This window comes from Pleuronectes platessa, chromosome 1 (genome assembly GCF_947347685.1).
Source record: "Pleuronectes platessa chromosome 1, fPlePla1.1, whole genome shotgun sequence".
In the NCBI taxonomy this organism is placed as follows: Eukaryota; Metazoa; Chordata; class Actinopteri; order Pleuronectiformes; family Pleuronectidae; genus Pleuronectes; species Pleuronectes platessa.
Window position 1 is genome coordinate 11,263,441 of NC_070626.1, and position 25,361 is coordinate 11,288,801.

At 40.3% G+C, this 25,361-nt stretch overlaps 1 protein-coding gene across 1 annotated transcript; it reads left to right on the plus strand.

The window, feature by feature from the left end:
• Window positions 1–25,361, plus strand: slc6a2 (solute carrier family 6 member 2). Its single transcript, XM_053426634.1, has 15 exons — window positions 1–80; window positions 497–964; window positions 2,535–2,666; window positions 3,902–4,139; window positions 12,093–12,231; window positions 12,886–13,020; window positions 14,053–14,156; window positions 15,970–16,094; window positions 16,199–16,311; window positions 17,149–17,277; window positions 18,136–18,235; window positions 18,542–18,642; window positions 20,110–20,277; window positions 22,536–22,607; window positions 23,285–25,361. Exons 2-15 carry the CDS (start codon window positions 667–669, stop codon window positions 23,306–23,308), a joined length of 1,878 nt encoding a protein of 625 aa, XP_053282609.1. The 5' UTR covers window positions 1–80; window positions 497–666; the 3' UTR covers window positions 23,309–25,361.

The following is a 25,361-nucleotide window of genomic DNA, read 5'->3' on the forward strand; positions in this document are numbered from 1 at the left end:
GGCGAGTCTTATAGCTCCCTCAGAATGGGCCGGCGTCCCTCAGATGCGTCTGGACAACCACAGCACCGGGTCATGGAGAGGTATTATAGCTTTACCAAGTACGGGGGGATTTGCCTTTCAGTGGCACGACATTAAATCGCTTTAGTAACGGTGACATATTCAAAACTACATGTATCTTTTTCATTAGCCTGAATGTTTTAGGTAATGGTTTTAAATGGGTAGGGTGTTGCGCTCTTAACGCGCCGGTGACGCAGGGAGGGATTCGCTCTGAAGTGTTTACATCTCTGCACCTGCTCCTGTTGCACATCAGACTATAATGTGTTTTATCTTAATGCGGCACAGACATAGGTCTGTCTGCTGTCGGAGTAATAATGTCTGCACTGTCCCCTCTTGGCAGTCCTAACCTGTACTTCTCGCTGTGCGTAAATGTATTGCAACTTTACGCACCAGCACCAAACCTGTCCAAACTCTCTTGTGTGTCTTCCCTCCTCTCCAGCCCATGCACGCGGAGGTCTCTGCTGTAGTGTCAGCAGAGAAAGCTCTTTCGTCCTGGTTGTATCGGCAGGATCACCGTCCTCACTCCAGTGGACCCACAGCTCCTGGAGGGGGCTCTGAGTGCGCGGGACCAGCGCGGGATTCCTTCCCGTGTGCTCACCCGCAGAGAAGATGAACATCCAGATTCTGCCAGAACACAAGCTCTCGTCGGTGGCCCCGCTGAAACAGTGCAATGTGGAGAAAAAAGAAGTAGAACTGATCCTGGTGAAGGACCAGAATGGCGTCCAGTACACCAGCTCCTCCATCATCCCCGCCCCCGGCCACCTCGCGGGTCACCCCGGATCCGAGGACGAGGACGAGCGAGAAACCTGGGGCAAGAAAATAGACTTTCTGCTGTCGGTCATTGGCTTCGCGGTGGACCTGGCTAACGTTTGGAGATTTCCTTACTTGTGCTACAAAAATGGAGGAGGTGAGTTAACCATGATTTATTCTGCGAGTAAACAGATGCTTAAACATTTTGGCGGTCACCAATCATATCATGACGAAAGCTGTCACGTCCAGGTTCTAAACTCGTGTAGCAAAATGTGCCAAGGAATTTTTACTTTTACTTTAACATCTTTAAAATAAGTTTAAACTGTTCACAGATATCATATATCATTTATTTCACCAGGTAAACGTCTCATTGAGATTGAGCTAAGTAACCAAATTCACACTGAGGCTTCAGCATTCTGTGATCGAGTAATCTTTTGTCATTTTGCTGTATAGTTCTTGATTTGGTTCGTTTAACCTCATTTAATTACTCTCAGGTCTATATAGGAGAAGATATATGTAGCTTTTTGTGAAGGGAATAGTTTACATCTCTTTAACAAAGCATACACATGAAAAAAGATCGCGTGTATAACATCTACCTTCTCCAAACTGCACCATGTGAGACTGGCAGATATAACATGTCCAAAACAGGGTTTGTCACAGAATTCATTGATTTAATATCCTTCAAGATTTCTTTGTAAAATGTAGAGTATGGAAATACAGGTGTCATATTCTACAGGTTTGGTTACAACATAACCACCATTGGAGCTATAGGAAACTGAAGGTTCCCTGCAGTGAGTGGGGGGGAACAGTGCAGTATAACAATAGGATAATTTGAAAAGAGTTTAATCGCTTAATGGTTCATTAGAAAGCTTCGAAGGAAGAAAAGGTCTCATGCAGATGTGGCTCCTACACGGACCACTAATGTTTCACATGGTCAGACGCATCAAGTAAAGTTACCTCTCGACGTGTAAATGATATTTAGATTCTCATCTTAATATCAGATTTTAAATATACTGCGAGGTTCATTTGCCAGAACTATCTGAAATCTTGAGAACGAGTCTTACTCTTTAAGTCTGAATACAAGAGCGGGACAGGTTGCACTGTTTTCAAACCCATTGACCAGTGAAGCTTCCCTGTAGTAAGAGGTCGAGAGGAAAGTAGGTGTGAGTGGTGGAGCCAACAAAGGATGGTGTCAAGCCGTGTTGTTTTACCTTCAGTACTCATGACAACAGAGTGGTCTCCAGAAGGTGCACTGCTCTGTCCTCTGATTGCCGACGTGTCCATACAGAAAAAAAAAAATCAACATGTTGTGCTCGGCGCCCCAAAGGATCAGCTCCACTGCCGGCCCTGTCAATCATATTGACCCTCAGCAAAATGTATTCATTACAGTAGATAATGTGTCATTTGTGAGGGACAATGTCGAGAACAATTCAATTACAGGGCGGTCATTTCCTCACCGGTGGATGTGCCCCCGAGGCGAAGTGGGAAAATAGCTGTGAGCCTTCCTGCTCGTTTGTCAGAATGTTGCAACGTGGTCTTTTTCCGAGAATGTCAAGCCCCTCTACGAACTTTTCTCTTCGGTGATTTGTTTTATCTCTCACTTATTTCCATATGGGCCTCTTATATTGAAACATCTGTTACTGTGAGCTAAGTGTAACCCACACCAGAGATGAATGAGCAGAAAAATACTCAAAATGTAACATGTGATTCCTTCTTTCCCTCTCCAGGTGCCTTTTTGATCCCCTACGTTCTTTTCCTGGTCATAGCGGGGATGCCATTGTTCTATATGGAACTTGCTCTCGGCCAGTATAACAGGGAGGGGGCAGCTACGGTTTGGAAAATATGCCCCATCTTCAAAGGTGAACTGTAACACAAACACACTCACCTATGTGAAGCTGCACGTGTGTTTAGCTGTGTCTCTCTCTCCGCATAAACTACATACCCGGCACTCTGCTGCCCTTTCTTTCTTTACCTCCTCTATCCTTTCATTCCTTTGAGTATTACCTCCCCCCTTTAAAGACTTATAAGTGTCTCTCTTCACCTCTCTTCACTAACCCTAACCCTTCATTTTTCTTGTGATTGCAACATAGTTCTCCCCCCGCATGTCGATTTCCGCTGAGTGAAATCAAACCAGGACAGAAACAAACTCCTACATTTCAAATCAAACAGGATCTAACATGTTCCTAATTACAGAGACAAAGGTTGAAGCACATTATGAAAAACTGACGATGTAGAATTGTGTTGTGTAAATTTTAAAGTGACGCTTAACTAACAGAGTGTTTACTAAATCTTCTTCTTTGTCTGTGATATGGAGTTTACTCTAAATTTCCAAAATAAACTCACTATTTTTGTGATTTGTGATAGAAGGAGCTCTAATAACATGTGTCTGGATAAGAGTAAATCCGACCTGACCTTTACACACTGCAGCCTCTTATTCAATCACTTCTTATTTAATACTGTCAGTCAGATAACCACCCTTGTCTGCACTATTGAATCAGCACCAGTCCCTGCTTCTGTTGGCGCCAACGCTGAGGAGGGGTTGTTATTTTCCTGCCCAGGAATGAGTGGGTGATGGGTTTATGGACTTCTCTCTTTTCATGTGAGGATGTCACATTCCAGTGGAGACAGAACGACTTGGGACACCATGAAATAATAAAGAAGCGCAAATCAATGGAAATTAACCCTAACCCTAAGCCCAAGTAGATGTGTATGCACATTAAGTAGTTTGTTTGTACGTACCTTATGGGGATGGTGCATGAAAATGACTCTTTATCCAATCAACTCTAAGAGGTCCTTGGTCGAGGGACCTTTCAACAGGCTGGTGTTCTGAAAAAAGTGGTTTCCCTTAACTGACAGAAATAAGACCACGGACCCTCATTTGACAAGATTTTTGCTTTTTACAAGAAGTTACCAGGACAAAAATATTCATACATTGTGTCACTCCTAAAGGAGATGGAGAACACCTGCTGTAAAAACACTGTAAAGACAGTGGTGGGGTACAGATACGTGTACTGTCGGTGTGTAACTTGCCTAAAGTATTTGCACAGCACAGTGTTACAGTAACCCATCATCTCGTCCTCCCTGTGTTCTCCAGGTGTGGGCTACACTGTGATCCTCATCGCGCTGTACGTCGGCTTCTACTACAACGTCATCATCGCCTGGTCCCTGTACTACCTGTTCTCCTCCATGACCAGTGAGCTGCCCTGGCTCAGATGTGACAACCCCTGGAACAGTCCGAACTGCACGGACCCTAAAGCTATAAACGCATCCCTCCTCGGCAACGGAACATCATACGCCAAGTACAAGATCACCCCGGCTGCCGAGTTCTACGAGTAAGTGATCTGAGATAAATCAGTGCAATTCATTTATTAGATAGAAAGTCAGTTTTGTCCTGAGATTAGATTTTAGTTTTCGTCATATTTAGTCAAGGGTAAGGGTTTAAGGGTAAGAGCCATGGAGTACTTAATCCTGCCCTTATAATGTTCCCTTGTGTCAGGACAGTGGCAGAAAGGTGTTAATTTGGTTGGTTTTAGTGATAATGTTGTGCTAGATTGTGTTGTACAGTGAATTTCATAATAGGTTTGAGACCTCCACTACACAGAACAAACTTAACTTAACAACTAAAACTGACTAACGCCCTACACACCAAAATCCTCTCATACAATAATGCTGTGTATTTGAGATACCAGTAGATGTGTCACAGACTCTCAGCAGTGACAACATCTGAAGTGTGTGTAGCAGTTAAGTTGGGTGTGGTTGTCCGCAGCTCCTCTGTATTTTTTTCTGGAGGTGGTGATGTGTGAACGCAAATGAGAATACCCAGATTATCTGTGGAGGTTCTCCGGGTGGCCTTTCAGTATAAAGTCCATCGAAATTCAGGAGAAATCAATGTGAGAGCACAGCAGGAGAAGCTGCTGCTGCTTAGAACACGCAACAGACTCAGAAGTGTATAAAAACAGGCAGAAAGAAAACAAATATCTCCAGGTGAAAAAGTGGTGCCACACAACAGAAGACAAAGATGTCAAGAGAGTTTGTGGTGATATGAGCCGAGTGTCGTGAGTGGGTTACGTGATCTCCGCGGCGGAGGTAATACGTCGCTTCCTGTCTCTGTCTGCTGCACCTCTTGAATAATGCAGGGGATTGTTGCTGAGAACCTCCCGCTGTGTTGTGCATGTGAGAGAGTCAAACTCCGTAAGCAAGTACTCCATTTGAAAACGGCTTAAGCAACTGACTATGATTAAGACTAAATCTCTCTCTGCAGTGAAACACTATCCCTTTGTTGAGAGATGCTAATCTATGATGTCACCACTGTATATACTAGTGGTCTTAATGAAACATAGTGTTATATATCATCTTGAAGTCAGGGCACCTCACGTTCTGTGTGGTGCGTCCTCAGGTGTCTCTTCAGGTTTGTGGTTCATCCCACTGATTTCGCAGCCTCGGGGCTTCTCTCCGAACTATACTAGGTTTTTCTCTCAGCTGCATCATGTTTGATGTGGGCACAAATGTCAACCAGCCTTGTTGTCGTCATGTTCTTTAACCCTCACTTTATGTTATCTGATCATCACCAGCCGCAGCCTTTTAGTGCTTAGCTTGGTACAATCAAGGGCGTTCATGGTTGTGCTTCAGGATCACAAGAGCGATATTCAACGAAAGACATTTAGAATTTTTGTCTCATCATGGAAAATGTGGATAAAGTTTTTAATTTAGTCTTGTTTTGTTTCATCCAAGATGTTGATATAGTCACAGTTAGCGTTTAATGACGCAAGTGTCTTGACGACGACTGTGCAGGTCATTCTGTAATGTTTGTTTCATTAGAAGAGTTACAAAGATACGATTTGGCTGCGTTCCTGTTGACCACAGTCTGACACAACAGCACCGTCACGTGTACATGATGCACTGTAAAAAAGGTGTATACAGGAAAAGTTCAAACCCCCCCTTTGAAGTGCATGAAAAACGCCCCATCTGTTTATATTGTACTTCAAAGACAGATTGCTTCTGTGAAGACCGTGCAGCCCAGAGGAAGTCTGTGAAGTGACTTTTACAATGCAGGACACATGCTAAGCTTGACCCACTAAATATTTTGAGCACGCAGCCTGGCCAATAATCAAACCTGCTGAAGTTCCACTCCCTTGTACATGTATGTTTATTTCATCAGCATCTCCTGATATTATTCAGCCTCCAGGGACTTGATATTGATATATTTAGTAGGTCAATGATTTTACTTGACAGGAAAAAGTCATTGTCAAAGTCGATCATATGTAAGCTCCGGACCTGTGAATGGTTAAAAACTTCAGTAAAAAACATGATATTGCTCGAAAATAATATATGAATCGTAAACATCGTGAAGTGGACCATATATTCCAGTTGGACTATTGCGCTTCAGAAATAATCAGCGAGTACAGTGTGCATGGACTGACAACAATAGGGCACTTCAAGACAGATCTTGCTTGGGGTTGGGCTCTGTAGGGGATAAAAAATCCTCTTTCTTGCAGCTAGCTTTGAGCACACAGCGGCGATGCCAAGGCACAGCGTGAGGGAGCGAAGCCAACTGAGTAAACACTTCTCTTCCTTCACCTCTTGCACTCCAACACAAACTGTAAAATGGAAAGTTCTGGTCGACTTTAGATTATAGCTGTAGTTGCGTGCACATACATGTGTGGAATAAGGAGGGGTAACAGTTTGGGATCTTAAAAAGAACTGTCGTTATTTTATGTATACTGGGAACCTAATAGTATGCTATTGTTAAGGTTTTTATGAGCTGCTGAGCTAAGATCCAGATGTTTGGGAGAAAGTTGGAGAGAATCATAGCAGGGTTATTTAATTACATGGTACCAACTCTACGGCCATAAAGTGGACCTTTCAGCGAAGATGGATAAGTGATGTCTGCATCACTTAATTCAGCTCATGCGATTTTATTTTAAAATGACCTTGTTACAGACAAACCTTTACTTCTGAACTTTTTTCCAAAGTTAAGACACAGATGTGCACTAGTAATTTATAGCACAGCAAAATTATAAAAGGATCAATGTGGTTTGCCTGCTAGTTGGTAATAAAATCCCATGCAATGAAATAAATGAGGCAGCAGTCATCACTCCCATCTTCCCTGAAATGTCAGGTTTATGGTCAAATTGTACTCTGTCCTGATAGAGAAGTTAAAAATGGCTAATGTGTAAGTTCTGTGTGATATTCTTCAATTATTGTAGTAATATGTTCCGGTACCAACGGTTCACTGTACAGTACACTGTAACTCTGGTGTATTCACCCTGTATGTAGTGGGATGTTATCTAAAGCATTACCAACTTGTATTTCCATCTAACTTTATTTTATACCAAAGATGTTGGGCTCTGGGCTCCTAGTTCATAACAGTTCTTAATACAGGACTGTATTATTATGATTAAGTCAAAGTTACAGCCTATGAGTTACCTTCAGAATAGACTTGAGGAAGACCAGTCTTATTTGTCTAATTATCTGTAAATTCGTAACTTCTCATAATAATAAATTTTAGGTTTAATATTCATAATAACAAATAATAAATATATTTGTAACTTGGCGCTTTGCTCCGTTGCTGCAGTGTATAGCACATGCTCACTCCCATATTCCTGCTATCTCCCATAAAGTGTTTACCATCCACATAGATTGTCAGACTTCATAGTTCCAGTTTTTACGAGGACTTGCAAGTGGCATCGGTGCAGTTTTCTCTCTTATGCAAGAACTTGTGCTTCAATTCCTGAATAAGTTCATTTAGTAAGATCCGCTCTAAAATGTAATTTCCAAAAGGTTCTTCATGGAAAATGGTTCTGGCTGTTTATTGACGTTTTTTTGGTCACTTGAAAGAAGCGGTGTCACATAATTACCTCTTTAAGTCCTTACAGTGACAATGTCCATAAACAGTTTGAGTTGTCTTTCAGGCCAATGCCACTTATTACACATGATAACATGATATCTCAGGAACGCTTTGATGAAAATATAGTCATTATAATTTGATGTGCAAAGGTCAAAACCTCTCAAACACGTTATCTCAGGAATGCTTCTGGAATTTGTCCACATTTGGAACAAACATTCACTTAAAGTCAAAGACAAACTGATTCGATTTTAGTCATAGGCCAAAAGCAGAGTTTATGTTTTTTTTAAAGTGCGATTCCCAAATACTGCTCTGTCAAAGATCTGATGAGCTGATCCAAAATACCAACGTCTGTCACTTCTACAACTTCAGAACCTTATTTCATCCTCCAATATATTTTCCAAAGGTGGTCTGAAAAAAGTTTAATTATTTTTTCAGCACTGAATAATGAACACAGTCAACATTATTGGAGCTGGGAACAGCAAGCTGGGCTGATTTAGGCATCACATGCAGGACTTTAACAATAATTCAATGATAACACAGACTGGAACGCCATATGACCGGTCCCGATGAAATTTAATTCATGTGAAAGGGCTTATTTGGAAGATGTGGAGTGGAAGGGGCTCAGTGACGGCGGCCAAAAGTACCTCGTGAAGCCTCAAAGGAAACCTCCTAGATGTTAAACTCTCAAGTCACAGCATCAAGTCAATTAACTGCACAGAATGAGGCTGTCTCATAGCTCAAAGGCATACAACTCATGAAGCTGTTGGAACTGAGCCTTCATCGTTAAGCTGCGGGACGGAAAGTCAAACACTTTTGGAAACCAGCTACTCCAACACCTTTCTAACTAGAATGGAAACAGATTAAAATTCACTACATCCTGATTTTTATTTGGAGCTGCAGCAAATAGCACACAGAGTTAAATATCATGGTAAATGGTTTGTAGTTATATAGCACTATCTTGTCTCGATGACGTCAGGGGCAATTTGGGTTTCAGTGTCTTGCCCATGAATCTCAGGTCTTCCATGGACCAACTGCTCTCCCTCCTGAGTCACAGCCTCTTTCATTAGAGATCCATGAATTGTTCTGTGAGAAATAAAACGTTCAAACTGAAAAATTGACAGTGCCAAGAACACCACCCCGCACATCAACATCCATTCTCTTTAGAAGAACCCTGAAGCAGCCACATGTGATTTCATGTCAGGGATAACCAGACTTGATCAATAGCCCTCATTTAAACAAAGAGATTTAATTACACAGACACTTGAGGAGATTGATTTCACATAAACCTCACATGCAATTTGACTTATTTGCTGAAATAATTACTTTTAAAACAACAATGTCAGATTATTTTGTAAATAATTAGATAAATTAGGATGAAATTGAATCAAACCTCTCAGCTCTGTTTTGATCTATGAGGCTTTTCATTTATTTCATTTTTTTCTCAGTTTTTCATCCTGTGACCAACATTAAAACACTGTGTCAGCCTCAAGTATACAAAGGCCAGCTAATAGCAGCCCTGTGTATTAGGAAGAGCAGCACACCAGGTCATGGAGTGACGAGAAGTGTAAATGTGTTTAGAGTAACAGGGCCAGAGGGATCTGGAATGATGTTAAAGTGAACATTTACTGGCAGCGCAATATCAATACTATCAGATGTGAAAGGAGGCCTCTGGGAATTACAACACCAGACAAGGCCTCTGGGTCATGTACGGACTCCAAAGTTCGTTCTCCAAATAAACTGATGTCTTCAGGCTGCTATCTGCCTCCCAGAAGACCCTGTAGCTTTGAATTTAGTAAAACCAAAGATAAGTAGAATGCTAAAGAGGAATTTCGCGGATCCTTCGGTCCCCTCGGATTGAACGTCTGGACACACCGGACACATACTTCAGTTTGCGTGTTCCTGAGGGCTTTTTGTGTGTTCAGCGGTTGTGTATGCAACGTGAGTATCCGATTCTAATCCAGTTCCGCTGTTTATCCACCCATGACGTCACAGGCCAACAAGATTGAATCTTTTCTTGAGGAAAGTCAAATGTGAAGAGAACAAAAGTCAGTTGGAGTGGTTTACTGCAGCATATTGATATCCAAGTAAAGCATGACTCGCTCTGAGTGTTTCTCGGCTCTGGAGAGAAATCAGACATAGTGAAAGAGAGACAGACCGTCCTACTTGTTGGACACGCGTTTTCCCGTCTTGAGTCCAGGGCAGACAGACCTTTTTCATCTGCTGAAGCCTTGTGAATGCAGTGATTTGTCATAATTTTACACAGTATTTGTTATGCCTGGCAACAATGGCACACAGTATGTATCAACAGTAAATAACCGAAAGAAAGATTTTGAACTGTGATACGGATTTGAAATGTCTACAATGAAGATGGATGACAAGTCTCCACTTCTTCCCACTGTCTTGCACATCTGGAGCTGTAGCCTTTGCAGTAGCGATTGGGGATAGGGATTGCTGTTGATACACACGCTCAACCAGTTGCGAGTCAGTCTCAGATGTCAAATACTGACGTTTCCCCCATCAATTTTTTTTTTTTTTATATTTTTTTTTTATTGAGCAACAATGATACAAAGTGAGAACATAAAATAAATATTTTACAATGCTCACATTTTCCCAATTTTTTACATTTTACATTAACCCCCCAGCCCTTCTCCCGCATACCCACCCACACCTCCTTCTCCTGTAGAGGTCCCACCCCTATCTGCCTCTAGGTAAAGGGAAAAGAAAAAAGAGAAAAAGAAACAAAAATAAAAACTAGGAACAAAACAAAAAACACAGAAGGTAAACTAAAGAAAAGCTAACATTCTGGGAATGTAAATTTCAGTGGTACGTCAGCAGAACGTCTCAGGTCTAATATCCAATGAGTCTATAATGGACAACAAGGGGTTCCAAATTTGGCCAAATTTCCCCAGAGAGCCCTTGAGGGAGAATCTTAACTTCTCCAACTTTAAGTTGTGTAGAATTTCCTTAAACCATCGAGTGTAGGATGGGGGGAAGCTGTGCTTCCAGCCATCAAATAATTTTGAGGGTGAAACCAAAGTGAAACATTTTGGTTTCACTTTTGGAGTGCCGCCATTTTTTTCCCACTGGAAATCATATCAATGGATTTAATGGATCAGAAAGCAGTTTTTTTCTTACCCTAAAAACGACCTCTCCACTTTATAGTTTGTACTGGTGTCATTTTTCTGACCACCGTGGCTATTTAGAGGTAATGAATTACCTAATGCATAAAACAACTTTCTGAAGAATTTTCATTCATGGGACTCTGACAAGATAATGGCCATATTTGGCTTAAGTCATTAAGTCATTAGTGCAATAATGGATCTGGAGTCAGTTCATCCTTGGTTGAATTATTTTATTTAATCAGTACATCTTGCTTGTTTAAACCAAAGACTCAGAGAGAACTCTAGCATGTAACTTCTCATAAACCCTGAAATATCAATTGTACATTTTCTGTTAATGGATAAAAGTAGTTTACAGCCTAAACGATAAGTAGTCGGTTCTACAGTTGTGCAACAGCTGTTTTGACATGCCTCTAGTTTGAATCTAAGAATAATCCCACCTAGACTTCAGCTATGTACTAAACACAATCATGATAGTGAAGAAATATTTCTCTTTAGGACAAAAAGCTAATAATCATTGATCTGAAAATGTTTCTCCTTTAAACACACTATCATCAAGTGCATTCCTGTATCTTTAAATCAGCTGCCCAACATTGTGTGAAAACATATTAAATACACTGGAGCCTGTCCCGTCACCACATGACAGGACGACACATTGTACACTGAAGTTGCGCCATACAGCGCTTCCTTCCAACTTCTCAGAGCACACTGAAAGAATGAGCTTGCAGCTCGAGTCATTGTTGGCCAGGGGAGGAAGAGACACCATTTGTCTCCCCTTGTTTCATTATGTCATAATAAAACATTTGAACTTTTGAACTACCACACTGAGCTGACATTTAGTGTTTGGCTTGAAGATGGCCGATAATAGAAAAACAGTCCCGGAGGTCATTATTGACAGTTTTAGAACATCCGTTTGTGGCGGGGCAGAGATGAGAAGGAGAAGGTTAAGGCACTTTAAAAACCAGACAACAGAGCTTTTGTCTGGATACTTACCTGGATACTTTCACACTAACCTGCATAACTGCTGAATAACTTTTAAATGCGTTTGTTTTCAGTGTTTAACTGAGGTGACATGATGTAGCGCAGGTCTCCTCCTCAGGCCTTATATTATGGGCTGTTTGGATTAAACTCTCCCAGCTGCTGTAACACCTGGGTGGGCCTGTTCTACAGAAACACTTCTGAATGTTAAGATGTGGCCAAAATAAATAACACAAGATAACCTTTTGTCTCTCTTGTCATATTTAAACTCATTACTGTGTTGCTGAAGCACAGTACCAAAAACTCCCTTTTTCTTCATTTTGTCTGTGTGTTTCGTGCAGACGGGGTGTGCTGCATCTCCATCAGAGTAGGGGCATCCAGGACCTGGGCCTGCCTCGCTGGGAGTTGACCCTGTGTCTGGTTGTGGTGGTCTTCATCCTCTACTTCAGCCTGTGGAAAGGTGTCAAGTCCTCAGGGAAGGTAGGGCCCTGGATCACCACTCAATACAAATAACCGTTGCTTTCTCAACATTTTATCTTCTTTTAGTTTACAAAAGAAGAATCTTTAAACAAATATCTGTATACGAATTTGTAGCAAATACTCCCACAGGCTTCAGTATAAATTCATGATACTGGGTCAAAAGGCAGTGGTAAACATTGTGAGGGCTGGACTCTCACATTCAGCCTTTTACTTAATAATATAACCTAGTTACTTTCATTGGCCATCGTTTAATGACAAATTAGCCTCTGGTGTCAACGGTCAATCTTTTGGGGTCTCTGGTGTACATAGGGAATATCTGGGCCTTTCATTTGATTGGTCATACTAGTAACAGAAACCAGGAGGCGCCACAATCTTGTCCGTCGCCTACAGATTCTGTATATTTACATTCAGATTCGGTTTATAGAGATAACATTCATGCAAGCACCAAACTGTAGCAAACACACTGATTTGTTGCAGTCATAGTGTTTATCAAACTCACTGCAAATGTTCATATAATCTCTAGGATTAGGGTTAGACTCGACAGTTGTTTCTTGTTTCTCAATATTTATCTGATGATAGAAAGAATCAAAGAAAAAAAGGGACAATATGATGTATTTTTGCCCGTTAACCTGTTTGTCCTGTGTTTGTGTTCAGGTGGTCTACATAACAGCCACTATGCCCTACGTGGTCCTTTTTGTGTTGCTGATCCGAGGTGTAACCCTCCCAGGGTCCATGGACGGCATCAGGGCCTACCTACACGTCGACTTCAAGCGGCTCAACAATCTGGAGGTCAGAGGATTTACCCTTAAAGGGACTATTAAAAGGATTATCTTATTTTATCTGAACTTATCCATGAGTGTTGGAGATAAGACACATATTTTTGATAAGGTTGACACAGGAATGATGGTTGCTTTGAGTGTGAAATCCCAGGTTTTATAGCAGTTAGGTGTTATTTGTTTATATCTGAATGGTTTAATGTTAGCCTTTGGGTTTATCTGCACATTCATGTTACTCTCTAAATGAATAACATGTACAGCAGAGACTATATAGATTTAGAGAGCCGTCTGTCTGTCTCACTGTAATTAAGAGGGTTGAGAATCTCCACCGCTCAGGGTTAAAGGATCGATATTCAGCGGTGCCTCCAATGCTGAATGTTTGAAAATGAATGAATGTACTCTTTACACACGTATGTAAGATACGATCTTCCAGTAACTAAACTGATATACATGTGTTGGGGTTGTCAAAAAGTTCACATTTTGCAGAATATTTGTGGCACTAGATGTAGTTGTTTCTTCCGTTATGGAGGTTATGTTTTCACCCCTGTTGACTTGTTTATAAGCATCAGGGGTTGCTATGGAACTTGTTGGAAAGATGCAGTCTGGATCAGGGATACGATTTGCTGTGGATCAAGATCAGGGGAAGAACCCAAGATTTTTTGCAACATTTCAGTCTCTACTCTACTGATCGTGGCTAAAAACAATCATCTGACACATTTAGGGGAAATTATATATCTCTAAGTGTTTGAGATTTGGTGCAGTTTGATTTAATTTAGGGGGACTATTGGGCCATGGTGGAGATAAACACTGTCTGAGTGCCTTTCCAGTGTTATACTTATGTTATTACATACTTCAGAATACTTGCCCAAAATGTATAGGAGAATAAAGGATTCACTTTTCCGCATATTGGTCATAATGGACCATTTGAATAAAAAATTAAGTTAAATAATTAAAGTTAGCATTTATAGGCTATTCAATAAACAGTGCTTTGAATATTCTTTAGCGATCCAATATTCTTCCTATTTGTCTTTTATTTTGCTGATAGGTATGGATCGATGCCGCCACCCAGATCTTCTACTCTCTCGGCGCAGGATTTGGTGTCCTCATTGCTTTTGCCAGTTATAACAAATTTGACAACAACTGCTACAGGTGAGCGTTTGCAGTATATTTGCAAAGCAAGCCAGCAGCCACATAGCATCCTGGTGCTTTTAAGCAGTCTGCCGTTTTTGACATGTAACTGGATCACAGCGCGGTACAGGTGATGCTAATCTGTCCAGCTGACCCCAGTGACCAGGTGTTAACAGAAAAGATAAAGCACAGGCCAGGAAGGGTAGTCAGATAATAGGCCAGGGGTGTGCTGTAAGTCCACTGATTTGTCTTAGTGCTCCTCTTCCTCACAAAAAGCAGATATGAGGCTGGCCCATGTTTTCCACGTTAATGGGATGCAGAAGTGCTGTTAGTGACTGTCCATTGCCCATTGCAGCAAAACTTTTTGGCTGTAGTTCTACGACATCGCTGCATCCATTAAATTGAAATGATTTTTTCACTTAATAAAAGTAGAATGGTTCAAGTACATGATCCTCCAACGTGTGAAATATAATTAAAAGTGCCTGTGACGCTGCCGGAGGAATCAGATACTGAGACCAGTCCGGAGACCGGGGTTTTAAGATAAGAGACAACGTCTTTAATCGCAGTCCAAATGATCTTACACAAACAGTTTACATAAGGAGCCAGAAACAGAAAAGAGACGCTAGGCAGGTAAAAAGTCAAAAGTGGCAGAGGAACAATGGAATTGGCAGATATAATGAACAGGGTTTACCAGGCAGGAAAAGCAGGGACAGGAAAGTAACCCAGTAACAAGTGTGTATTGGTGAATTGACCAATAACCAGGAACTGAAAAGTGTTAGTCTTAACAAAATAAGAAAGGAAATGGAATATGCAGGGTCTTAACTTAACAGATGTACCAACGCTGTATGAGTACACGTGTGATAGAAAAGCCCTGTGTAAATGTGTGTGTGACTGTGACTCATAACATAAGGCTCTTTGATTGGTCGTCACATGACCATTAGAATTCAAAACTCAAATCTAAAAGTAAAATGACAGACCAGAATTGAACACAGATTTTATGTTCAAATACCCCCACAGATGGATGGAATCTATGAAAGTAAACTGCAGTAAATGAAAAGTAATGTGTCCTTCACATTCCATTCTTCCAACCTCTCTCCTTTGAGTTTTGCAGGGGGTCTGAATCTCCTTCATATTATGCTCAGGAGAATCATACAGGGAGATATTGTAAGACCCTCAGAGCTCAAAAGAAGAAACTAATTCCATTTTAACTATTGAATCAATTGAAATACAATGTCTATAAGAATATAAGACACAAAAAAATTGTTATTTTAACCAGGTTAAGATATATGAAACATAAAAGAGTAGACATTGATGCCTCCTCCTGTTCTCTTCCTATGCTAGATCCACTAACTTGGATTAAAATGGGTTATTTATAATTGTTTTTAAAGGAAAGTTTTGAGATGTATTAAATGGACAAATATCCTTCTTTTAACATACTCACACATAGCTGGTTTTGAGTGAGCCACTGGCTATGTGAATAAAAACAAAGCAAAACACGTAAGAGCACGAGATCAGAGGGAAAATCAGAGGGAAGAGAATGTATCTTTGAGACGTTTCTGCTTCCTCGGCTCTGGAGGAGGCCGACAGCCTCGGGTGTGAGGCCATAACAGCAGCACAGTAATTACTGATCGAACCACCAACCGGGCCCAGAGGTCAAAAGCGTCTCATTAACCTAAAAGTCTCTCCTAAAACACAGTGTTGGGTTGAAGACTCATGGGAAATTTAAAAGATATTAAGCAACATTGATTCAACATTGTTAGTAACACACACGCTGCCATGTTCTGTTCAAAATTAAGTTAGCGAATACTAACTCAAGCTACAACTTTTTTTCTAGGGATGCTCTCTTGACCACTACTGTGAACTGCATCACCAGTTTCTTCTCAGGGTTCGCCATCTTCTCCGTGCTGGGATACATGGCTTACAAACATGGGGTGAAAATAGAAGATGTGGCAACAGAGGGTGAGTAGGTTTAATAATGGCTTTGTTAAAGCATCAATTTGTCTGGGGATGTCTTAACTTTTGTTTGTGTGTGTGTATGTGTATGTGTGTGTGTGCACTTACAGGGGCAGGATTGGTGTTTATCATCTACCCTGAGGCGATCTCTACACTCCCTGGCTCAACATTTTGGGCTATCGTGTTCTTCATCATGTTACTGACGCTGGGCATCGACAGCGCGGTGAGTCAACTAACACTTTGTTTGCAGATCATATCGTTTTAACAACACGTGGGATGGAAGTGTAGATGTCAAGAAAACTTTCAGGTTGATGATGTTGTCCACACATAGTATTGTTGGGTAACTGCAACCTCCCTGTGCTAGTTCAAATCTGAGACACAGCCCATGTTTCTGGAAAGTACCAGTTTGCTTAAAAAAAGTCTGATTACAATGACTTATGTTTAATCTGCCATGCATGACATAGAAATAATATAGTAGAGAACACAGTAAATGTCTTTAATCAAGGCTCATACAAGGCTTTTTAACATTTACCTCCTGGAAGAAGCTTTCTTACTTTATATCTGATTTAGCTCAGAGTCTGACCGATGTTGAAATAGTCTGTTGAGTGCTATTAAACATATATAAACCTGCAGCCTTAGGACTTGATTACTTTATAAGTTTTTTTTTTAAACACAATTATACCAGTGAAGTAGAACCTCAGCGAATTCCCAACCCTCGCCGGATGAGAAGTTTTACTAAATTTGTCAAAATTTTAATTCTATCAACCTGTTTTAATGGACACATGATGCTGTAAATGCATTATTGAATTGATGTTTGTTACATGTTAAAAGGTTAGATTTGCCCATGCCAGTCTGATTTGAACTCAATGATTAAATTAGTGTTTCTGGAATACTATTTTTTTGATGATTGCATAATACAGAATACACACAGCTGTTTAGTTGACAATACAGTTCTGAATGTATCTAAATACAAAAGCATACTTTAAAAGTATTGCGATTGATAATTATACTTGCATCTAGGAATCAGCATGAGTCGTCTCTCTCTCTCTGTGTGCTTCAGATGGGCGGTATGGAGGCAGTCATCACAGGCCTGGCGGACGACTTTAAGTTCCTCAAGAGAAACAGGAAAGTCTTCACCTTCGCCACAGCCTTTGGAACCTTCCTGATGGCCCTGTTCTGCGTTACTAATGTGAGTGTCATATTGTCACCATATATTTACAGACAATACTAGAATGAAGCACATGTCAAAGCCTCACGTCTAACATGACAAAGATTCATACACTCACTCAGCCATGATACTGTCCGTGTGAAAATACCGAAAACAACTAAAACCTGGCTGACATAAATTCATGTTTCAATTTTATTAGATTTGAATGTTGTTTAAAATTTAAGAGATGGAGTTGATTGGCAATGTCAAAACAAGATAAATCACAGATTTAAACAGATTCCGCCCTTTTCCGATTCCGGAAAAACTGAAGTCCCTTGATGACAAAACTCTCAAAGAAATGATTAAGTTAAGTCACATCAGATAACACGTTAGAACGTTATTAGAGCTGTACAGAGGGAGCAAATCATTTGATTTCCCAAAGGTCGTCCTGAATCCACGTATCAGCAGTGACGAGCAATGCTGAACAGGACACAGACTCAGGCAGACAGAAAGACGTGATGTTTGTGAATCACATGGTTTCTCTTGAATCCAATAAATACTTTTTGGGGGGATATTGAATGATGCCTTGTCCATGTTAATCCATTACACAAGATAGCGATTGTTGATTCTAAGGATCCAAATCAAACGCCCAACAAAAAAAACCTTGTTGTCATGTGACGCTCGTCTACGCGTTCAGAGTTCCTCTCTTCTAAGTGCACTTTCATTCACCTCCCGATGAAAGGCAAGCAGATACAGAGAGGGTATTGTGTTAACACTAGTGTTTATGTGACTGCACACAGGAGGCCACTTATCTCTGAGGGTGAAGGTTTATATACCACACGTGGCACACACAAACACACACCTACGCTGAAATCCTCTCTGTTGCTCTCCTCTCTACAGGGTGGGATCTACGTGCTGACTTTATTAGATAAGTATGCAGCAGGGACCTCCATACTGTTTGCAGTGTTGATTGAGGCCATTGGAGTTTCGTGGTTTTATGGTAAGTACGTAAATTATTTTCGAAAAAATACTACATTCGTTTATCAACACTAAACATTTATAGATTTCTTCTAATGACATTGCAACACGACAATGATTTTGACGAGGTAAAACTGAAACGTCTCTTCACTCACACATTCTCGAACTCTTGATATAATTTAAGAAAAATAGACATTGAAACTTGTATGTGCAGATGATAGAAGAATCAACACTGAGAGCACATACTTGGCCTGGCCTGGCCTAAAATGTTGAGCGTATATAACTTGTATCTCAGCAGTAACCTGTGCTGTGTAACATCTCTCTCCAGGTGTGGATCGCTTCAGCGAAGACATCGAGCGTATGATGGGCTTTAAGCCAGGTCTTTATTGGAGGCTCTGCTGGAAATTTGTCAGCCCAGCTTTTCTTCTGGTGAGAGGAGTCAAGAAAATGGATGTAGCTACATTCAGGGCTTGTGTCCTGGACAGGAATAATCAAACGTGTTGTAAATTCCAGCACAAATGCTTGCAAGATGTATGACGCCATCATTCATTGCCCAGAGAAGCTTATGCATCAGAGAAACAGGGCTGGCCAGCATCAGAACTTTAATTGCATTGCAATCACAATCAATAATAGCTCAAGTAAATAGATGTAATAGTTTTATGGGCACACAGGAAAAGCCGTTTACACAGCGCCTCATATTCAATCATCTGCAGAGGTGCTTGTGGCCTGTTCCCATAGGGAGGACAGAACAGAGAGGATAGATGGACCCTTCTCTGACTCCAGGTGACTTTATCACTGGCTGGAGAACTAAGAACTTTGCGACTCCACGTGCATCAGAGGAAGCACGTGGCTCGGTCCGCTGCCGTCCAGGGGTGGGTGTCGACAGCCATGTGCTTTCTTTAATACATACGGCTGCTGACAGCCTCTCCTGGACAAGAGAGGAATTTCACAGCAATGAGGAGATCTCATTAAAATAATGTAAATAACTAAAATGAAAATTAAATTAGTATTGTTTAAAGATATAGCTTTATATATATATATATAGGAAAGACAGATATTTTATGTCAAAGATTATACATTCTTTACCGTCTCATTCGCAAAAACAAGTTCAATAGAGCAATAAAAAAAATCTTTCTGTTTTTTCTATTTTGAGCCATAGGTCTGTCTAGAGTAAACAGATTCCCCATCCAACCAATAATATTCCTCTCCTCATTTTCTCTTAGTCTAGATTTTCACATTTTAACTTTATTACCAATTGTGTGCATACACCGTCAATGTGTATCAGGAGGTACAGGCAGGTCAAAACAATGCTCTACAGGTGTGAAGTCCAACCCTTCGGCCCCTACAAGCTCTGCTGCCTCCAGCACCCAACCTAGGCCAATGAGGTTGAAAATATTTAATTTATTAATTGACACTTTGTCTCTATCGACAGTTTTAACAAACGGAGACTCAATGATCTGTCGCACTTTAGGTGGCCTTTTGAACTAACATGGCCTTTGATACTCAGATGAACAAGCAGGGTATACAGGAAAATTTGACTCCTCCATGATTCATGACTGCAAATGACGTTTCCAAGGGACGGAGGTCAGGTAGCGCCGTCATGAATTAGTCCAGAACAGGTCAATCAGGTTACAGAAAGGGAGAGTGATTTATTATAGTGCACACAGACGAGCACCTCAATTCCGTTTCATGAATAAAAACTTTTAAAGAATTTACAGAGGGACCTGTCTTTATCAGTTCTGATAAAGATATTTCAGTTATTGACCTAGGTTCCACGGTGTCTGTTTCTTCATTTCCCCTCAGCCTATCTCTGCCTCAGACTCCAAATAATATTTATTGCTGCACTAATACTCTACTAATCTATGTTTCTCTTTCCCCCTCCTTTTCCTTTCACAGTTTGTGGTAATAGCCAGTGCTGTGACATCTTCAGGCCTAAAGTATGATGACTACACCTTCCCGTACTGGTCCAATGTAGTTGGCTGGGGAGTGGCCATGTCCTCCATGATGTTTGTCCCCATCTATGCTATTTATAAAATACTCAGCGTACCAGGAACGTTAAAACAGGTCAGTATCCAAATAAGTTTGTCACAGAAGTTGTAAAAAATTTGTTTAACCTGCATTCTTATTGCTTTTAAAAGAATATAACAAGATTCAAGTTTCAAGTGTACACTGGTACACAGTAAAGATCAAACTGGACATCACACACAGTGTTACTAGACATTACATAATAGTGTAATTGGAGGTAAACAGAACACTTGTGGCCAAAGGGCTTTTCAGTATGTTTGTGTTTCAAGCACAACTTGAAAACAACTGTCGAATTTGGAGGAATCTCTCATCTTGATGACATTGTGAGATTTCACTTTCAGATGAAATCATCACTTCAAAGCAGTCAGAGTTTATGTTTGTAATTATCCAAGAGAGCTGTTTTGAACCCTTAGCAGCTAACGAGTGAGTCACTCGACTGTAACAGGTCCGACATCCCATTGGCATTTCCCATTGTTACTCAGGCCTGAAGATTCCCCACAGGTTAATCCTGAAATCTCCTAAACTCCTTACCTTTGTTCTCTTCATGATGACCAGAATAAACTGCTCTGAGAATTCCTCACACGGTTCTGGAAAGAGATGGCATCACTAAGCAGATAACCTCCATGAACTGTTATACTAATGTATTTAAGAAGGCAAGCATTTGATTATCAAATAATAAAACTAAATTTAAAGTGGATACATTATCTAACCCTAACCCTTTTCTTGGTTTAATTTTTAATATTGGACGGCAGGTATGGGTCGGACAGTACGTTTCTATTATAATGTGAAGTAATAAAGGAAGACAGGCGGGCTAGTCAGGGCCAGGGTTCGTCCTTCAGCAAGTTAATAACTAAAACAGGGAGTACCAGGGTTTGACCTCAGAAGAAAAGAAGCAGCCAGAAGCTTCACATGATGAAGAGCAGCACAGTCTCCGGACTTAAACCTCAGGGAGCTGGTCAGTGATCAGTTGGACAGAAGGTCGAACACATCAGTGTTAATTTTGGCAGCTATTTTTGATTTAGTCTTAGTCTTTTGGCGAAAATGCATATTAGTTTTAGTTACATTTAGTCATTTTTATCCTTCTTAGTTTTAGTCTAGTTTTAGTCGACGAAAACGAAATTACATTTTAGTCTAGTTTTAGTCACATTTAGTAGCCACATTAAACTCCTTTCTTCTCTGAGCAGCTGAGACCAGAGAAACTCTGTGTTTTCACTGTTACCACTGTTAAGAAGCAGCCGGTTCACGTGAACGAGCTCTGAACTTGTGTCTCTGAGCGGGGCGGGGGGCGGAGCCTCGGGACCGGTGCGCTATCTGGGGCGCACACACACACTCGCCCGCTCCTAGCTTAAAAAAATGATTGTGACTTAGTCAACCACCAACATTTTCGTCTCGTCTCGTCATCAAAAGTTAAAATAGATTTAGTCATAGTTTTTATTTTCAAAGATCCGTTTTCGTTACGTCTTCGTCTCGTCTTCGTCATGGAAAAAAGAACGTTAACGAATATTTTTCGTCATAGTTTTCGTCAACGAAATTAACACTGGAACACATCAGTGTTAATCTCTGTGAATAAATTTCTCTTGTGATGGGGTGAGCAGGTGGAAAGCTAAAAAATATTTTAATTCAATGCAGACATTGAAGGGTTCAAAAAACAGTGGCCAGAGAATAAGTATACATATTAGGAAAAGAGCTGCCACTCAAAACCGACGAACTGTCAAAGACAAAGTACAGCACCAGAACTTATATACACAAAACGATACAGGGATAACCGAAAACAGGTGAACCACATTCGGAACAGGAAACAGGACAAAGACAGGAAGTTTAGCTAGAGAGAAACAAGGAGCAAAACTTCAAAATAAAACAGGAAACTGAACTCAAACACAACCCGTAATTCTAAACTAAACTTAACTCAAGAAAAACAAGGTCAGGACCAAAACAGTTGTTTTTTTTCAAAAGTTCATCATAACAAAGGCAGAATCATGAGACCTTCTGAACAACTTCTGATTTCCAGAGAGAGAGAGAACACACAACGTGTATGTTTACCTGCTGTATTTGTCAAAAACGTGATTATTTCAAATCCCATTTAATCTCCAAAATATTTGTTTACATTGTTCTTATTACAGAAACATTAAACTAAGTCAATTTCAATAGAAACCTTTTCTCTATAAAATATGGTTTACCTAATTTGACAAGTGTGTATGGACAGTTATTAAAAGGCCAGTTTATACATGCCTTGCAGATGGTATACATGGTGTGAGCTCAGGGATGAGACTGATGTGTTGTTGTTACTTTTTTTGCAGAGGATAGCATATTGTATCACTCCAGAACATGAACATCATTTGGTGGCTGAGGGAAATATACGGCAATTTACAGTAAGTATCTTTCCTGACTTACTTGAAGGCACCTGCAATTAATCTGTATTTGAACACCTGAAATTTGCAAAAAGGTTTTTGCGCTATGACTTAATGTTGCTAATTTGTCAAAGTGACCCCAGAATGGAGGGGCACCCTGTGGAGAAAATCTACTATAAAAACGTTGGCAAAATAAAATAAATAATACTTTTGGATCTACGCTTTTTAAAAGAGGCATATAATACTCATATTCAGGTTTATTGTTTTATCTGGTGCCATATACTGGATATATTGACCTCTATTCCCGCTGTTCCTGGCTTCGTTAGGGGGGCACGCCAGACTAGCTGTGTGTCTTGCAAATTTGGTGAAGTGTGATGTCATGTGACATCACGATGATGAAAAGGTTTTGGCCAAACTACTTCAGGGGCTTCAGAAGCAGTGTTTTCTTCAGGGGGAGAGGAGCTACTTTTTCTGCCTAGGACTTTAGATGTTAAAAAACCTTTAAAACACACTATAAGTACTGCGTACTGAAAAAGAGAAGACGCATAATATGTCTCCTTTAAAAGTGAAACAAAATGTGAGGAAACAACCTACTACACTATATAACGTTCAGAAGGTACCCCATCAGTGAGAAAGCAGAAAAAGCAACATTAAAAACCATTTGACGACATCTCCTAACTCTTTATTTTGTTTTCCAGCTCAAGCATTGGTTGGCCATCTGATGATGAATACCTAGAACTCCCTCATCCATTGTCCTGTCTATTGTGCTACCAGTGGTCAGACACATGAGGAAAGCAGCAGTCTCCACTGTCTTGCAGCAGCCCCTCTCCTGTGCATCTACCACCCAAGGCATTCGTTGTCAACAGCGGCTTTAAGCACTTTGATTTCGGAGTCATGCCTGTTCATATTTCAACCATTCTACAACTTCGGCTCATAAGGGAGGGGCATCCGGTGGGGAAAATCTACTGTTATTCGCCCATGGACATTATTATGCTTTATACACACAATTTTAATTATTATAATACTATTTTATTTTTATATTTAATGATGTGTCGATTATCTCCTAGAAGGGATTTAAACTAAAATAAAACCAAACAATCCCTATTACTGAAGAGGAGACAAGCATATTTCAGTTTTCTTTTTGGGCCTGTCGTTATTTATTATTATAACATTATTATTATTATTGTCAGGTTGAGTGACGTCTATGTGTCAGTGCCTTATCAAGCGAGACACTCCATGTTTCTTAAAGTCCGTACAGGAAGAAATAGAATAAACTGTGTTGACTCAGGAACCCACTAAATCCAACCACAGTTTGTGGAACAGCTCAGCTCGCCGGCTACCTGGTCCTTTGACATTCAAGTCAAAGAGCTGCAGGTCGACAGAGCATCAAGGTCGAGCTCCTTAGTGAAGAAAAAACAGGCCTGATATAATACTTTTTGTCACATGTTGTGTTACAGGAAAAGGGAATAATGCATGCATCACTCAAAAGCTTTAAAAAGAAAAACAGGTCATGCTTCATTCACCTCTTATGCTTTTTGAAAGGCTAGACTCAACCAGAGCTTTATCTCAAAGAAAGACTGAGGCCGAACCTGGTCAGTGCCTGGCTGCTCACTTAAGATGCAGGGAAAAAAGTTCAGCTAAACAAATGGCGTAACTGTTACAGTTTTGTATCGTTGGGTTACAAACTTTTGTCTGTTCAGTGCTTCTGAGCTTTTTCTCCAGAGAGTTAGAGAGTTTGTGTGTATTCAGATTGTTGTTGCCAACCACACAGTATTACTGTTAGAATTCAGTTCATGGAGGAATCCCTCTTCCACAGCACTGATTTTAACTACTATGTTCAGTAGAGGATATATAATTCTTATGCTGTGTTCACACTAAACGCAAAGCCAATTTTTAAGGGGGCAAGTGATGTGATTTAGACTACCTGAGGCCTGCATACCAGTGGCCCATTCACTTGTTAGCATGGTTCACTACGAGGCACTTTCTCCAGTGGGTTTCATTCTCAATGCTTATTGGCATCTGCAACATGGCGTCATTCAAGTTTTTCACTCGAGTTCAAATATTTCAACTCGAGCAGTTCTGCATCTCTCATATCACATCGTTCGTGCTGTTTGTGTCGCCTGATGCAAGTGAATCGTTATTTGCGTCTTTGCATTGGCTTTGTCCTGAAAAATTAGCTTTGCGTTTTGTGAACACATTATTATTCTGTCATCAACATATCTTGTGACGTTCTTTTTTAATAACCTTAGAAGTGCCATTATGTTTATTTAGGAATGTTTTTGATCATCTTTTTCTGTTTTCTCTTGTTTTTTTATTTATTGGAATGAAGTTGAATTTGAACCTTGAATCGTAACAGAAACCCCTTACTGAAAGGAATAAAGCCACATCGAAAAAATATTATTTATGTGGAATATATAAGAAGATATAGAAAATATATAAATATATTCTTTTGTTATATCTAATCTTGTATTTATCAAATTGTTTATAACAAAGCGTGAATGTAAAGTATTTTAAACGTAACTGTCCCCAGTCATAACTTTGTGTTTGATGTATAGCTAAGATGGACTATTTAGAAAAAGAATATTATATTATAGTGTAATCCAGGGTTACATTGTCACATGTGGATGTGAACAAATATACCCTGTCTTTCCTGGGCTATGTTTACGAAAATACTGTGTACAATACCAATGTCCTGTGGAACGTGAGTGACAAATATCTATGAAGAAGTCTGAAGTATTCACACTATGATAATAAAGAATTTCTTCTACACACAAA

What these genes read in the sequence shown, in the direction of transcription:
- slc6a2 (XM_053426634.1), top strand. Translation starts at nt 667, where the DNA reads ATGAACATCCAGATTCTGCCAGAACACAAGCTCTCGTCGGTGGCCCCG. An exon ending in AATATGCCCCATCTTCAAAG is followed by an intron (nt 2,667 to 3,901) that starts GTGAACTGTAAC and finishes TGTGTTCTCCAG; the next exon opens with GTGTGGGCTACACTGTGATC. An exon ending in TTTGACAACAACTGCTACAG is followed by an intron (nt 14,157 to 15,969) that starts GTGAGCGTTTGC and finishes CTTTTTTTCTAG; the next exon opens with GGATGCTCTCTTGACCACTA.